The sequence below is a fragment of the Antedon bifida genome, chromosome 4 (assembly GCF_963402885.1).
Source record: "Antedon bifida chromosome 4, ecAntBifi1.1, whole genome shotgun sequence".
Lineage (NCBI taxonomy): Eukaryota > Metazoa > Echinodermata > Crinoidea > Comatulida > Antedonidae > Antedon > Antedon bifida.
Window position 1 is genome coordinate 584,494 of NC_136229.1, and position 16,823 is coordinate 601,316.

General features: G+C 32.7%; 1 protein-coding gene across 1 annotated transcript; it reads left to right on the forward strand.

Moving 5' to 3' along the window:
• Positions 1-827: 827 nt before the first annotated feature.
• Positions 828-16,658, forward strand: LOC144839417 (cullin-associated NEDD8-dissociated protein 1-like). The gene is made up of 32 exons (XM_078694762.1): positions 828-990; positions 1,221-1,322; positions 1,530-1,597; positions 2,062-2,174; positions 2,420-2,520; positions 2,623-2,788; positions 4,719-4,845; positions 5,170-5,278; positions 5,652-5,708; positions 6,182-6,300; positions 6,641-6,795; positions 7,072-7,186; positions 7,464-7,649; positions 8,039-8,150; positions 8,635-8,728; positions 8,886-9,003; positions 9,330-9,495; positions 9,691-9,790; positions 9,975-10,175; positions 10,426-10,586; positions 11,022-11,117; positions 11,277-11,344; positions 11,839-11,933; positions 12,131-12,234; positions 12,455-12,516; positions 12,614-12,728; positions 13,060-13,134; positions 13,309-13,569; positions 13,825-13,935; positions 14,741-14,801; positions 14,934-15,080; positions 15,521-16,658. Exons 1-32 carry the CDS (start codon positions 949-951, stop codon positions 15,646-15,648), a joined length of 3,735 nt encoding a protein of 1,244 aa, XP_078550888.1. The 5' UTR covers positions 828-948; the 3' UTR covers positions 15,649-16,658.
• The last annotated feature ends 165 nt before the right edge of the window (positions 16,659-16,823 follow it).

A 16,823-nucleotide genomic window follows, 5' to 3' on the forward strand; every position in this document is an offset into this window, starting at 1 on the left:
ATCCCAACGTAGAGGGGGCCATGTACATTTTTCCAAGTGACACAGGGTGAAAAAATAAAATAATTCAATGCCCTAATATTTTAATACTAATAGACTCAACTCATCAGAGTAGACGTACCTCTCAATAAATATTTAAATGAATCATAGGCATCGTAACCTACGTGAACTGGTTCCACCTCAATCCACACATATGTACATACGCAGATAAAAATGATATTAAAATTATAAATAAGCCTATAATGTAATTAAATCCAAGCTTAGCTAATAAATAGGGTAATTTAAGTTATTAGTTTAGATATTAAATAATAAATCGAATCAAATGTCCGTTCTTATTGGTAACACTTATATTAAGTATTGGAAATTACTTTCATAACAGTGAGATAAAGAATTAATTACAGAAATGTGCAGGCCTACTTCAATTATTCAATAAATATTGTATGCCTATAGTTGTTGTTCATAACTGTTTATTAACTATCATTCAGTTTTATATATAATTGTGTTTATATTTGTTTGATTTCCTCATTGTCAATGAAAAGTAATATATGCCTATGTACTTCTTGTTTATTAATATAATAGTTTTTATATTAAACAAAGGAAAGGCAACCTGCATAATGCGTTTGATTTAATTTTGGATATTCATAGACAAAAAGTTTCATTTCATCGAACATTTTGATAAAAAAAAAAAACAATGGATAGGCCGCCTACCTATGACTAGAAGAAGTGTAATAATTATAAAGGACAAATCGCATATCGAATCAAATCTGAAACGCGTTGGTAACGCAAAGTATTCGTCATGTCTTCGAAATGCATGAAAGAGCAGAGAATGAAGAGCGAGGTGGCCTGTCCGTAAAAAGCACGTCCACTCCCATGAAATTACGGTGCAAATAATTCTTAATTTCACGTCTTTTTGAAACTTTCTACAGAAGGTAGTTTTAAATATAACTCAAAATGGCGAGTGTATCATACCACATTTCAAATTTACTTGAAAAGGTAAGCGGTTATATTTGCAAAAATCACATAAATACCGGTAAGAAAGTAGGGCTAGCCTAGGCCTAGGCCTACCCGACGAGGTAGAAGAATAAGCCGGTAAAGACGAATGTAGGCCCGACTCCACGTTCTAGACCTAGGCTAGGCCAAGTGTGGCATATTTATGTAATTTAATCTACATGCAGGGTTTCATTTATTACTGTATTGTCATGATGATTGTATGTTTATTTCAGATGACATCAAATGATAAAGATTTTCGATTCATGGCAACGAATGATTTGATGACAGAGTTGCAAAAGGATTCTATCAAATTGGATGACGACAGCGAGAAAAAGGCAAGTTATTATCCTACTGTATCCATCCCAACTAGATGTCAGATGGCATGGCCTGCAGGTTCAGCTAGAGTGGTTACCATTTCTAGGCCTAAATAAAGTTAAAATAAAAATGATTACTACTAGGCCTAATAGAAATTGGTAGCAACAAATTTAAATAATTGTTTATCTGAAGAATTTTCTAAATAATTTTTACTCATTTGCATACAGGTGGTTAGAATGTTACTAAAACTCCTTGAAGACAAGAATGGAGAAGTTCAAAATCTTGCAGTGAAATGGTAAAAACAAGATCATTCTTAAATTGTTAATTTCCTGCCTACCATTCCATGTGTGTAATTTAATATAAGCTCTAAAAATCAAATTAATTTTTTTTGGTAAAATGTTGAAATGCTTCCTTAAAAAAAATTACTGTTTCTTTTCAATAATTTATTTGACCAGCATAAAATCAAAACAAAAACTTAAAATAATAATAATGATATTCTTACATAGTGCCTAATACAATGTTTCTTTACACACAAAAATTATTCATAAAATATTCTAAGATAACAACAAAAAAAGCAGAGGAACCATTTACACTGCTCCGTTCTCCAACACTTTGAAGCTCCCATATGAGATCTCGCCAGAACAGTATTCACATGAGCTCGAGTGAAAAAAGCATCTGTCTATCCTATCCTACCAATGCTTGAACAAAAGTGACTCGGCTACCCCTTAACCATTATTATTGTTTTACATGTTATTTTAGTCTCGGCCCGTTGGTATCCAAAGTGAAGGAGTTCCAAGTGGAGACAATTGTTGATACTCTCTGCAGTAACATGCTCTCAGATAAAGAACAATTAAGAGATATTTCAAGCATCGGTAAGTAATTATTAATGTGGTTACAGTTAACGCTCCCAATACCGGACACCTTTTTATGCTGACCTAATATGTCTGGTTTTCTGGAAAGTGGTATTTGGAATGTGTTTCTAATGATAACAATGAATTTCAGACCTCAAGTAAAGTCTGGTATTTGGAGAGTTCTGGTTTTCAGGGAGTTTTAAGAGTATTCATATGCAGTTGGCATCATTAGATGTAATATGATGTCTTTTTCTTTATTTATTTAGGTTTAAAGACTGTAATAAATGAGTTGCCACCAGCTTCAAGTCCTTTAGCTGCCAACATCTGTAAACGCATCACTGGCAGACTCACTAGCGCAATATCAAAGGTACTATATCTATTCAAAAAGTTGACAAACCACTGACTTTTTGTTCTTTATTTGGACAAATTTACAAAAAACTATATTTTTGTTATTTTTTTAATTCTACAGCAAGAGGATGTTTCAGTTAAGCTAGAGGCGCTTGATATTCTTGGTGATTTACTGAGTCGGTTTGGCGGCCTTCTTCTCAACTTCCATGCGTCCATTTTAGAGGCTTTACTCCCGCAGCTGACCAGTGCAAGGATGGCTGTACGCAAAAGAGCTATACTGGCTTTAGGTATGTTTTCAGATTTCAGTGGTATACAGAAATTCATATTGTGCCTTTCTAGCTCATCCAAAATTAATAGTAAATATAAATATTCATTTACAAGTCCTATTGCCAAATCATTTAATATTTTAAAAAAAAACTTCCAGTCCACATATTAATTTGCGTAATCATGTTACAAAGGTCTAAAAGTTAGACTTAAAGGGGGGTTCCGGGTTTAAAATGAATAGTAAAAAATGTAAAATATATTTGTTTGTCTCTTGAACGGTAAAAGTTTCAATTTATATAAGTGCCCAGTGAAGCAGAACGAAGGCTGTGAAATGAGGCCAGATTACAAGTGCAGCTACGGCGATATGACACTGTGTTACAGAATAGGAAATTCGTGAAATGGTCAATCTTCCGACGACTCGTTATCATTAACCATATCAATTACTTTTGTAAAATTATACTTATCTGATGTAATTTTAGTCGGTCTTCCCATTTATGAAGTCAATTTTCTATGAAAATTTATCAAAACAGTGAAAACTTAGATATGTTTGCACTTTACGTTTGCCGATTTTCGCACCGACTTAGGGAAAGCCTTCAAGATCAATGAAGCGTAACGTATACATTCCTGCTGAGCGAGGAGAGCGAGACGACGATACACGTGCTCTCTCTGCCCATGCCTGGCATCGTCACGTGATAAGCATATACAGATACAATACCAAACTGGTCGGGTCGAGTATACCCCGTCTATAATCACAACATGAACGATGTACAGTATTTGATTGAAGGTCGACTCGACCTACCGGAATGGTATAGATAATATAGCTCGAATGAGAGAGATATATTTGTAAACATAAGTATTGCTAATTTTAACAAGTGAAAAGGCCTGGTAGTATCAATTCGCATAGGGTCTACTACACTAGCTAGCTTAATTTTTAACTGGGCCGGATCGGCCAGGTCTCCTTCCTACTACCTGGTCTACTTGCTTGATGCAGTATCCGCTTTTTTGGAGAGTAAACTAGGCCTATTTTAGGCCTACTTAGACGGTCGGGACACCATACGTGCGGACGGCGATCGGACCTTGTTTTGCCTCAATATTTACAGCCGATTTTGTAGAACGTTTTAGGTTTAGATTGTTTAGGAGTTTGGTTGATAGGATGGGTTTGGATCCACTGAGTTTTGTTATTTATGGGCCAATCGTTTAGTAGTAGGCTAGCTAGGCCCATAATGGGCCCCAATGTTTTAAAACGTAGGGTAGCCATCGTGGCATGGAATCCCTAGTCAGAATGGCTCTCACCCATGACAAAAAATGATTTAAGCTAGGCCTAGCCTAGTAGTACTTGAAGCCGATATAATACGATCTGTACTATTCGAGGTATAAAAATAGTATAACTGTATAAAATCTACATATAATCTGTACTAAATTTTGTATTTCATTAAATGTCAAATAAATATATGCTGCTACTGTTAATATTACACTTTAGGCCTAGCTTAGAAAATCTACAAAAAAATGTATTTTACAATGATCGGGTGGTCGTCGTTTGACAGGGGAGAGGGATGTAAACACAACGTACATAACGTCGCGAGTTTGGAATCCACCGATGACGTGATTTTGTGAATATCTCATGAATATTAATGAGCTTCCCTAAGCTGCTGAAAAACAGACTTTCCATGAATTTACCCTAAAATGTATATGAAATTTATTTTTTTTAATTTCTCGTTATTACTTCTTCATTCTGACATGTCTATATTGTTATAATATTTTTTATTTAATAAATAAACGATATTTAAAAGCAATTTTAAACCCAGAATCCCCCTTTAAGCTCTGTCTACACTATCAAACTTTATATGACAAAAAAAAAATGATGTGCCCATATATTAGAATTGTAAAAGAGAAAATCCAAATTTGTAGTTCCATTATATTATTATGAAGGTTTATTCTTTTTTCTCTCACCAGGCCAATTGGTAATGAGCTGCTGTGCTTCGTTATTCCAGAAACTAATGGATCACTTACTTGAACAACTTACTAATAACACTAATGTATCTTACACAAGGACATTCATTCAATGCATTGGAGCTATCTGGTATGTAGGCAGTCTTCTCAACATTTAAGCTCTGTCTACACTATCAAACTAGTTTGACAAAAAGGTGTTATGTGCCTAAATATGGTAGTGATATGATGTCATCGTGTCCATATATGGGCACATCACATTTTCCACATGAAGATTGATAGTGTAGCTAGAGCTGCTTTAGTAACCATTTAAATTTATCAAAAGACAAAAACCCACAATTTTAAAAATGTTTCTAGTTTTCTATAGGATCAAAATAAAGCAATATACTGCAGTTACTGCAGTAGATTATTATATTTATTGTATTATGTACAGTTTTAAATGATTTGTATATTCTAGCCGTCACGCTGGTCATCGTATTGGTCAACATTTGGAACGCATTCTACCATTGACCATCAGCTTTTCTAAAGTTGAGGGCGACGATGAACTGAGAGAATACTGCATACAGGTAAGACAAGTTCAATTATTAGTTTAAAACTTTTTGAGTCAAATTTATTTTTCTAAAACTTTCTAAATGTTTGCCTTTGTCCATTCTTATGATGTATTCATATTGACTATTCAATTCAACTTTATTTAACCATGGATGCCCAGATCAACATGGTTGTTCTTCCCTGGGACTATTAAATGACTATGATCTATTCCGTGCCTAGCTGTTACATTGAGATTTTGCCCACTAGAGGGTTCAGTTGGCAGACTGTTCTATTATCCAATAGGGATGTTCAATTGACAAGTTTTTGTACTATTTTTATTCCTCTCTATTAACCAGGTAAGCAGTACCAATGTTGGTTTGTGTAATTTTATTGTGTTTGCTCTTTTTGTAGGCTTTTGAATCATTTGTCAGACGTTGTCCAAAGGAAGTCTCACCTCACATACTGACAGTAAGCTATAGCTTTTGTTCTTAAGTTAACGATGTTATTTGCCAAAAATAGAGGGCACTACAAAAACATGGTTCCTACTACCTCCAAACAATAGAGGGTGCTATATAAATGTTTAGAACTACTTAGAGCACATGGTGGAACAGTGTTCTAGCAGCAGACATAAATTGTGATACTTCTGTTATTCCATTTTAAAAACATGGTTCCTACTACCCCCAAACAATAGAGGGTGCTATATATGATACTGAACACATGGTAAACAGTGTTTTAGCATTAGAGACATAAAATATGGTAAAATCGCGTATACTTGTTCCAACAACATGGAAAGAGTAATTTTAAAAACTACTGGATAGAACGAAATGTAAATATTCTCTGCTTTTTGTTCATTTTAGATTTTTTCTAACACGGATAAGAGTAATTTTCCAACTGGATGAATAGAACGAAATGTAAACATTCTCTGTTTTTGTTTATTTTAGATTATTGAGTTATGTCTGGAGTACTTGTGCTATGATCCTAATTATAATTACGATGATGCGGATGAGGATGATGATGAAAATGCAATGGATGCTGACAATTTAGATGATGATGATGAAGGGTAAGTTTGTGGCCATTCATACTCATGTGCACATTATTGATTTAATATCTCTTTAGTGTCTCTACAATGACGTGTCATACACTCTTTCCTCTTTGTTCACATATTAAAAAGCCGGTATTCATAAAGTAATGTAAGCAATATGAGTTACACAAAAACAATTTAGCATCATCAAATGTAACCGTACTGTATTTATTATTTTATTTGATACTGACAATATAAATTGAGAAAACATACAAGGCTGACACATAAAGCTAAAAAAGCAAGTGTAAAAAAATAAATGAAGGAAATGCATCGTCATCAAATGTATGTTATTAGTATTGCTTTTAAATTGTTGTTGTAGGGAGAGTGACGATGAATACAGCGATGATGATGACATGAGTTGGAAGGTACGGCGTGCATCAGCGAAATGTTTACAAGCTACTATGGGAACACGTCATGAGATGTTATCAGATTTCTACAGAACAGTATCACCAGCTCTTGTTGCAAGATTTAAAGGTTCAATTTCATTTTGTTATTTTGTTAAATTGTTTTATTATTTACATATTTTATTTTATTAATATTATTTACATATAGAACACATACTTATCAGCACATCAGAATTATGTATTATGCTAAACATAAAAAAATAATTTTATCAACTTACACCATACAAACCATAAAAAATGAGTTTCATAAAAACTCAAATATATCAGTCGGTTTCTTTCTTTTAGAAAAAATGTATTTTTCCCTACTGTTGGTAATTTAAAATGATTCTTAATTTATGATTTATAGAACGAGAAGAGAATGTAAAGTCCGATATTTTTCAAGCATTCATCACACTATTGAAGCAGACAAGACCAACGCACACGGCCTTTGTGGATCCAGACGCCATGGACCAAGAGGAAGGGTCTGTAGTCACATCCATATCTATTTATTTCTTCAATTTTTATTAGCTATTTTGTATTTTTAAACTTTCTCAAAACTTTCAATTTATAAAATACATTTTGACCTATTATGGTCATAAAGGTGTCCCCTTAATAAGTTATTTCTACAATATTTTCAATTAGATTCAGTTTTTCAGTGGTCCATTATCCATGATGAGATACATCTTCCACAGGCCAGTGTTTATGTTGAGACAACAGATCCCTGATATTGTGTAACTTAAGAGTAATTATCTTCCACAGGCCAGTGTCTATGTTGAGACAACAGATCCCAGATATTGTGAAAGCTGTTCACAGACAAATGAAGGAGAAGAGTATTAAGACGCGTCAGGGATGTTTTGCACTGCTCACTGAGCTGATCCATGTGGTGCCTGGATCCCTCAACAACCACATTGCTGCACTGGTGCCTGGGGTGCAATTTTCACTTGGGTAGGTGATCAAATGTAGTGAAGCTGTAGCTTGGTGGTTTCAACTTCACTTCTAAGCCTCAAATGAGACTTAGTTTATAAGCATGATAAATTGCTGTTGGATGCGTAAGAGAAAAAAGAAAAGGAAGTTGAAATGTCAGTAATGATGAGTTGCTTTTGATGTCATTTTCATAATATGTAATGTCCCTTTCACATCATCTTGCAAAACTCTGGAGTTTACACACATATGCGTTTTGTATGGTTATGTGAAAGGGATATAATAATGCAGAAATAAATGTTTAAAATTGAATTTTAAAAGTATTTGATTTGCTTTAGTCATCAATTTGATCTTGTACCAAGATGGTTTTATAAAGATAGATAGATAAAGATAATTTTCTTGTTTGTTTTCAGTGACAAGAATAGCAGTTCCAACATGAAGATAGATACCTTAGCATTTCTTAATTGTCTGATGTGTAATCACACTCCTCATGTGTTTCACAGTCATATCAAAGTACTCATATCGGTGAGTATAAATTTTTTTTTGCTAACTGCTCTCTCTTATTTCTAAGTGTGAACTAATAAAGTATGGGTTGGCTTGTTTGACACCTTGCCAGTCTATTGTCTTAAACAATCATCTTAGAATGTGCTCAAAGTTACTTGCCTAGCATTACTTCTGAAGACAGGTGTAGCATAAAAACCGAAATGTTGAGACACTCTCAAAATTACTTTGTTTACTTTTAGAAACACATGGTATATCGCAAACCTTACTTTATTAGGAACGTATTTGCTTTATACCTTGTTTCTATGAAATATGGTTTTACCAAAATTGATTTTTGCAATTTCCTAATGTATACCTTTTCTAAATAAATATTTCTTATAAATATTTCTCTTGATAAAAAGTATTGTAACTCAGGTTAATTGTAGGATCATTTGGTTTTTATTTATATAATACGATTTTACTTACTTAGCCCATAAGAACTTATGTATATTCATGATTTTGTTAACAGCATGTTGTAAGCGCTGTGGGAGATCCATTCTACAAGATCACATCTGAAGCCTTATTGGTTACACAGACTATGATACAAGTGATAAGGCCACTTGGTAAGTACATACTTACTAGATCTTATTTTTTCTTAAGCAATCAATCAAGCAGAGTAGCTCATCATAATATGGCATCTGATTAGAAATAAATAAGAAATAAATTAAATAACAGATAAATTCTTTCAATGTATCTCATTTTGCTTTGCTTCCTCACTAGATTGTGAAGTATCATTTGATTTTACTCCATATGTGATGGATCTCTACAGTTGTACGTTGACACGCCTGAGGGCAGCAGACATCGATCAGGAGGTCAAGGAACGTGCCATCTCTTGCATGTAAGTTGTCAACTCTCCCAATACCAGATTCTCGGAAAAAAATCGGAAACGTTCCTAACTTTTCTTAAGGTTCAAAAGGCCCTCCAAGTTCTTGTTACCATTAAAAACACCTTTGAAATACCAGACTTTCCAGAGTAGTTACCAACATATTTTACTTTTTTAAAATGGATTATTTAAAGCTCTGTCTACACTATCAAAGTCAATCTAAAACAAATGTCATATCACCACCATATTTGGGCACATGGCTACCATATTTGAGCACATCACATTGTTTTGTCACATAAACTTTGATAGAGCTTAATATTCTCTTTTTCTGTGAATATCAGGAGCCAAATCATTGCAAACCTTGGTGATCACCTGACTTCTGAGTTAAGTGTTTGCTTGCCAATATTTCTGGAACGTCTCAAGAATGAAATCACACGACTTACAACAGTGAAGGCTCTTACGTTAATTGCTTCTTCCCCCCTCAAGTTAGACATCTCATCTATTCTAGTAAGTTTCTTTTATTCTGCCATTTGTGTGTCATTAGAATAAGAGTTTTGAATTGTGAAAATGATCTTGATAGGTGTACTACGAACTGTCTGTTACGATCTTTAAATCTCTTCACTAAATGGGAGAATGGGAGATACATATAATAATTGAAAAATAAAAAGTCATTAACTAGTAAAATATTGTTGTTTTATACAGAACAATGGAATGCCAATACTAGCGTCATTCTTGAGAAAGAATCACAGAGCTCTCAAACTTTCCACTTTAGCTTGTTTGAACATTCTAATTATTAACTATGGTAAGTAGACATATTTAAAATTATCAACATGTCCTTTCAATTTACTACTTTTTATCTAAAATTTTGTTTTTTTTCTTTGATAATCTCAATCTGTCATTACTGTTTTGTTACTTATTGTCTTTTGGGGAAAATAAATGTCTTTTGAATTGTTTATTGTTTTACCCATTCCATTATTTTGTTTAAGGTGAGCATGTAACAGAGACAATGATCAACGGTGTCTTGGTTGAGATGCCTCCATTAATCAGTGAAACAGATCTACACATCTCACAGTTATCATTAACACTACTGACATCATTGGCTAGAATTCTGCCAAAGTCAATGCTTAAGATCAAACCTGATATCCTCATGCAAATATTGAATCTTATCCGCTCACCTCTACTGCAAGGTAAGCACTTTATTCTTTCAACTTATTGTACGAAATTATGATGAGTAAATTGAGATCAATCGGATATATTTTCAAGAGATGATTTGATTTATTTTGATACCATACCATACAAAAACAGATAAAAATGAAAAAAAAATGCATTTTGAAAATTGTTAAGAAAGCTTTAATAAATAATTTTACCATAGGGTCACTACCTCCTTGTAATATTGAAAATTTGTTAATGATAACATCTGTGTATACATTTTAATAGGTGGCGCCCTAGATGCGATGCTTGAATTCTTCAAGACATTAGTATCAACGTCAACACCTGGAATGACATATGCAGATTTACTACGTTGTTTAACAGAACCAGTATACAACCCAACAGAAGCAACTCAACCACCCAGTGCACAGTATGCAGTGCATAAACAGGTATACTCAATTCTCCTTAAGCTCTGTCTACACTATCAAACTAGTTTAGCAAAAAAAGTGTGGTGTGCCGAAATATGCTGGTGATATGCCTAAATATGCTGGTGATATGCCTAAATATGGTAGTGATATGACATCATCATGTCCATTTATGTGTGTAATTCATTTTATGTAAGTATTTCTATGTGGAGCCTATTATTTTTATTTACAACTTTTAGGTGATCCTACCTCATTGATTTACTTTTGTACTGTTTTTATTTCTTACTGTATTTGAAATTTGGCGAAATAAATAATATGATATATATGATAACTAGATGTGAGCTTATCGTCTCATCTCTGTGAGAACCATTTCACAAGAATTTAATAACAAATCATAATATTGTACACATGTTTATGTAGTTAACTTGTAACTAACATGATTATGTTTGTTCATTGCAGGCGTTTCATTCAGTTGCCAAGTGTGTTGCTGTATTAACCATCAATACAGCATCAGAGAGTGCTGGCGTCATTACACAATTCATCAACGATATTAAGGTATTTTATCTATTTTACCATTTTGAACCCTAATTTTTATATATAAGGTTGGCATTTATATCTGGATGTTTGTACTTTAACTACATACATTATATTTAATATGATAGGCTAGCTGCAGTATTTTTTGTTAATAATTATATTTGTAAATTCATTTTTTAGAACCCCAAATCATCAGATTCTGTTAAGCTGTTTGCTCTGTTATCTATTGGAGAGATTGGTAAACATGTGTAAGTTAAACTATCATTTTCTTTGTAAAATCAAACTGCACCACTCGACTAGACAGTTGTCGAGATGTTATGATGCAGAATAAGTTCAATTCAATTGGAACAACTCCTAGTCCACTCAGCTGTAAATGAGTTGAAAAAATATTAGGAAGGTGCTAAATCTATATATTTATATATATAGATATGTTTTAATCCTGTATACATATGTTTTAAAATAAAAATAAATAAATAGATAAATAACAATGAAAAACAAGGTGGTGCTAAGGAACTGGCAACCATACCACTTAATACATAGGCTTTGTTTAAATCAATTTTGTAATTATAAATGTTAATTTTGTCGTTTATTTATCTACTTTATTTACAAAGAAAATAAAAGAAGTTGTCATTGTTATTGTCATTTAAGTACATTTGGATAACATCTTATTCCCCCACATATAGAAAGTATATGGGACTCATTACATTTATAATGTTTGTTTTTTTATTGTTTAATATCACAGGGACATGAGTAAACAAACAGGCCTACAGACAGTACTCATAAACTGCTTTTCTTTACCAAGTGAAGAAGTCAAGTCAGCTGCTTCCTTTGCATTAGGTACGTTCTCTTCCTCTTCAACTTAAAACAACATTTTTCATCCATTTAAATATAACCTTCATTACCTTGACTTATTTGGTCGTCTTTGTTAAATGTTTTCAATCTTACAGTCAGAAACTATAGGTCAGCTGTATACTATATATACATTGATTAAATTGAAAATTTTGAATAAATATATACTTTTATTTATATTTCAGGTAATGTAAGTGTTGGTAATCTGCCCCTGTATCTACCATTTGTCTTACAAGAGATTGAAAGTCAACCCAAGAGACAGTACCTTCTACTACACTCACTAAAAGAGGTAAGTCTACATACCATAAAACACTGATGTCTTATTTGTTTTTGGTGTTGGTCCCTATAAATGAAGCCCTCTTGTTATGTTGGTCTACATTTGCTAGTTGAGCTGATGATAGTTGCGGTCATTTTTCATTTGAGAATAATCTATGGTTATGACATTTATTTGCTGACCTTTCTCGACATACTTTTATTTCAAAGAACGTTTCTATGTTTTTTTATTTTAGATCATCACTTGCCAATCCAAAAGCTCAGTGACAGGATTACAGGAGTATGTTGCTAGTATTTGGTAAGAAATCATTTTAATTGACCTCATATGAATATGACATTCATCAGATTATGACATCACATTATTATAACTACATACTTGGTTATTTTGTTTCTAGGGCCATGCTATTCAAACATTGTGAATGCCCTGAAGAAGGAACTCGTAATGTAGTAGCAGAATGCCTTGGTAAATTGACTCTCATAGATCCTGTTACACTACTCCCTAAACTTAAGGTATGGTATTTCTATTTTTATATGGTTCTTGTTATTGCTTAATATTGGCCTCATTTTCCTTGTTTGTTCTGCCCATAATGTTTTAATGGTTTAATGTTTTATATTTTTAATATGTACATGTTAATTCTGTTTTATATCGAAATAAATAAATAAGACGTTCCATCCATTTGCCAACAATTAAATTTATAATTATTTTGATTTTTATGTGCAAGTTATGTGACATAATTTAATGTCTGTGACAACATTTGTTTGTATATAAATAAGTTTATACTTAAATCACTCTTTGATGTTATACCTTCCAGCAGAATTAACTTTTTTTTTTTCTCATTAGGATTTTCTAACCAGTCCTTCAGCATTCACAAGAAGTACAGTCGTGACTGCCGTCAAATACACAATCTCAGATCAAGTGAGTCTCTTTGATTTTAAGTTAAAGTGTATTCATACTTGGTAATTAACCCATCTTTCCTTAGAGCCCTCGTCTTTTCTTTAAATATTTTCACACTAGAGGATCTTGAATTAAAATAAATAAATTTGTGGTTTTATAAATTAAATTTGAAATACCTCACGTTATTTATACCAGCCACAACCTATTGATCCATTGCTGAAGTCATGCATCGGCGATTTCCTCAAGACAATGGAAGACACAGACTTAAATGTACGCAGAGTGTCGTTAGTAACGTTCAACTCAGCCGCACACAACAAGCCGTCATTGGTGCGGGATCTGTTGGATGAGATCTTACCGAACCTTTATAATGAAACCAACGTGAGGAAAGAGTTGATCAGGGAAGTGGAGATGGGTCCTTTTAAACACACAGTTGACGATGGTTTGGATATCAGGAAGGTGAGACACTCATTTATAATAATAATAATAATAATATTAATTATTAATAATAATAATAATAATAAAATCTTTATTTTAAAACGGAGGCTCGTTCACAACAAAATGTGTTCTCAAACGAGGCCGTAAAAAAAGGTGTGTCAGAAGTGGGATAATACAATTGTGAATTAAGAGACGTTTACTATATAGCTTTAAAATAAAATTTAATGACACAAAAAGATCGATGATTTTCATGAGGATTTTTGTTTGTTTTTACAGGCAGCGTTTGAGTGCATGTACACACTGCTTGACTCCTGTCTCAATAGAGTTGATATTTTTGAGTTCTTGAACCATGTTGAGGAGGGCTTGAAAGATCATTACGATATTAAGGTATTAATCAGTTACGATATTAAGGTATTAATCAGTTACGATATTAAGGTATTAATCAGTTACGATATTAAGGTATTAATCAGTTATGATATTAAGGTATTAATCAGTTACGATATCAAGGTATTAATCAGTTACGATATCAAGGTATTAATCAGTTACGATATTAAGGTATTAATCAGTTACGATATTAAGGTATTAATCAGTTACGATATTAAGGTATTAATCAGTTATGATATTAAGGTATTAATCAGTTACGATATCAAGGTATTAATCAGTTACGATATTAAGGTATTAATCAGTTACGATATTAAGGTATTAATCAGTTACGATATTAAGGTATTAATCAGTTATGATATTAAGGTATTAATCAGTTACGATATCAAGGTATTAATCAGTTACGATATCAAGGTATTAATCAGTTACGATATTAAGGTATTAATCAGTTACGATATTAAGGTATTAATCAGTTACGATATTAAGGTATTAATCAGTTATGATATTAAGGTATTAATCAGTTACGATATCAAGGTATTAATCAGTTACGATATTAAGGTATTAATCAGTTACGATATTAAGGTATTAATCAGTTACGATATTAAGGTATTAATCAGTTATGATATTAAGGTATTAATCAGTTACGATATCAAGGTATTAATCAGTTACGATATTAAGGTATTAATCAGTTACGATATTAAGGTATTAATCAGTTATCTCATCCATATCACATATCATCCCATTCTATCAATCCATTTCATCCAATCAGTTGATATTTTTTGTTTTACAAACAATGTGGTTGTATTTTCAGATGTTGACATATTTAATGTTGGTGCGCCTGTCAAGTCTGTGTCCACATGCCATGTTACAAAGTAAGTCAATCCATCAATCATTAATGACAGAATTGGAGACTTTAATTGATAAAAACTGAAACAAACTTGAAAATACATTATTTAAAATATTTATTATTATTTATATTTATACATATTATTTATACACTGTAGGACTGGATAGATTAATAGAACCACTACGTACGACATGTACAACAAAAGTGAAAGCAAATTCAGTGAAACAAGAATTTGAGAAACAAGACGAACTAAAGAGATCGGCGATGAGGGCGGTAGTAGCATTGTTGGCGATGCCAGATAGTGGTATGTTATTTTGGGTTTAGATTGTTCTGTCTTGTTAGTGAGCGAGGCTCATGAACGTGTCGTAACTCCTTTTCTTAGCTCTGATAGGTTGCGCAATTTTTAGCTTCAAATAAAGCAGAAAATATTTATTTACTAATGTCACTGAAACGAAAAACTTAAGGAAAAAGAATTCGTAACAGAGAGGGATTGAAATATGAAGATGCATGCTTATAATCTGATGCTTTCAATTCAGGCGAACAAACTACATAAACCATTCATATAGACACATGAGATGACACATGAGATGACACATGAGCTGACACATGAGATGACACATGAGATGACACATGAGATGACACATTTATTTAAATTACATTATTTTGGCTCGTAGCACTGTCTTTATTTGTAGTCTACTTTTCATAAATTTATAATTGATGACAAATTTGTTTTTCTTTTTTTAGATAAAAATCCAATGTTAAATGAATTCGTGACTCAGATTCGAGGGAGTCCCGAGATGTCTACAATATTTGACGGAATTCAGAAAGACAACTCTGGTCCAGGGGGCGACACATTTATGGACACTAGTTAAAATACGAACAAATCAATAATTAGTCCGTTTACTAAGTAGGTAAAATCTCTTGACTGTGAAAAGAAGTACAACTCACTACTGTGTTTTACACAAACAAAATCATTACTAGAAATTTTGTACCAAAAGCTTAAATAATGGAAATTGTAACTGTACCCTCGCTCACACTTTGTTTTTTAATAAAGAAACACATGTTATGTTAATTATTGTTGAGGTTTTCATGAATATTCATAATAATATTACCGATCTTGTATATGTTCCATTGACGCTAATCAAATTAGTGGCATTGTAGCTTGTTACCCTACAAGAGAACTGGTTCAACCTTGTTTCTGCAATAATGTTTTTCATATAAGTGTTGTTTATAGGACTATTAAACTTGATTTTTATTTGTACTGAAATACCAAGAGGATAATTACACAACTTCTATTATATGCTTTAAAATCTTGGTTATGCCAGAATTTTTGTTATGCACAGAGTTTTTAAAAATATTGCTCTTTCTTGTATTTGTACTGAAATATCATTTACGAGATTTATCTCAAGGTCACGATATATTAAAGTATAACATTATTTTTCTTCTGAAATATCAAGAGAACTCCATGTGACATGAACAATTATATACTATGAGAAAATATGCATAAAATAACTATGTTTTAACACATATTTAATTGCTTTTCCGGCCGTCACAAGACACTACTAACTGTTGCTGTGAATTTACATTTTAAACAAAAAAATTTGATTTACTGATTCTCTGTTAATATAAATGAACCATTTTGAGTATTGCTGCACGGTTCAGAACGTTGACCCTGGGAGTTGCTCCCTGGACCCTGGGAGTTGCTGCCAGGACCCTGGGAGTTGCTCCCTGGACCCTGGGAGTTGCTGCCAGGACCCTGGGTGTTGCTGCCAGGACCCTGGAAGTTGCTGAAATAAATGTAAATGTAGCTCATATAATTCTGCACCATTTATTTAGGCTTAAGAGTTATTTGCATAGCAAATAAAACAACGAAAGTTTACATTTTCATTTTGTCTCTTCTCTTGTGTTTTTCACTATAATAAATCTTTATATAGTTTCTCACTCAATTTTAAAATCACGACGGTACTGTGGTTGTAATCACCATTCACACGGACTTTAAATACACTTAAGTGTTAAATACACTTAAGTTTAATTGGTGATTAACCAG

Coding starts and splice junctions, on each gene's coding strand:
- LOC144839417 (XM_078694762.1), top strand. CDS start 949: ATGGCGAGTGTATCATACCACATTTCAAATTTACTTGAAAAG. Junction 1,598..2,061: donor CAAAATCTTGCAGTGAAATG/GTAAAAACAAGA, acceptor ATGTTATTTTAG/TCTCGGCCCGTTGGTATCCA. Junction 2,521..2,622: donor TCACTAGCGCAATATCAAAG/GTACTATATCTA, acceptor TTAATTCTACAG/CAAGAGGATGTTTCAGTTAA.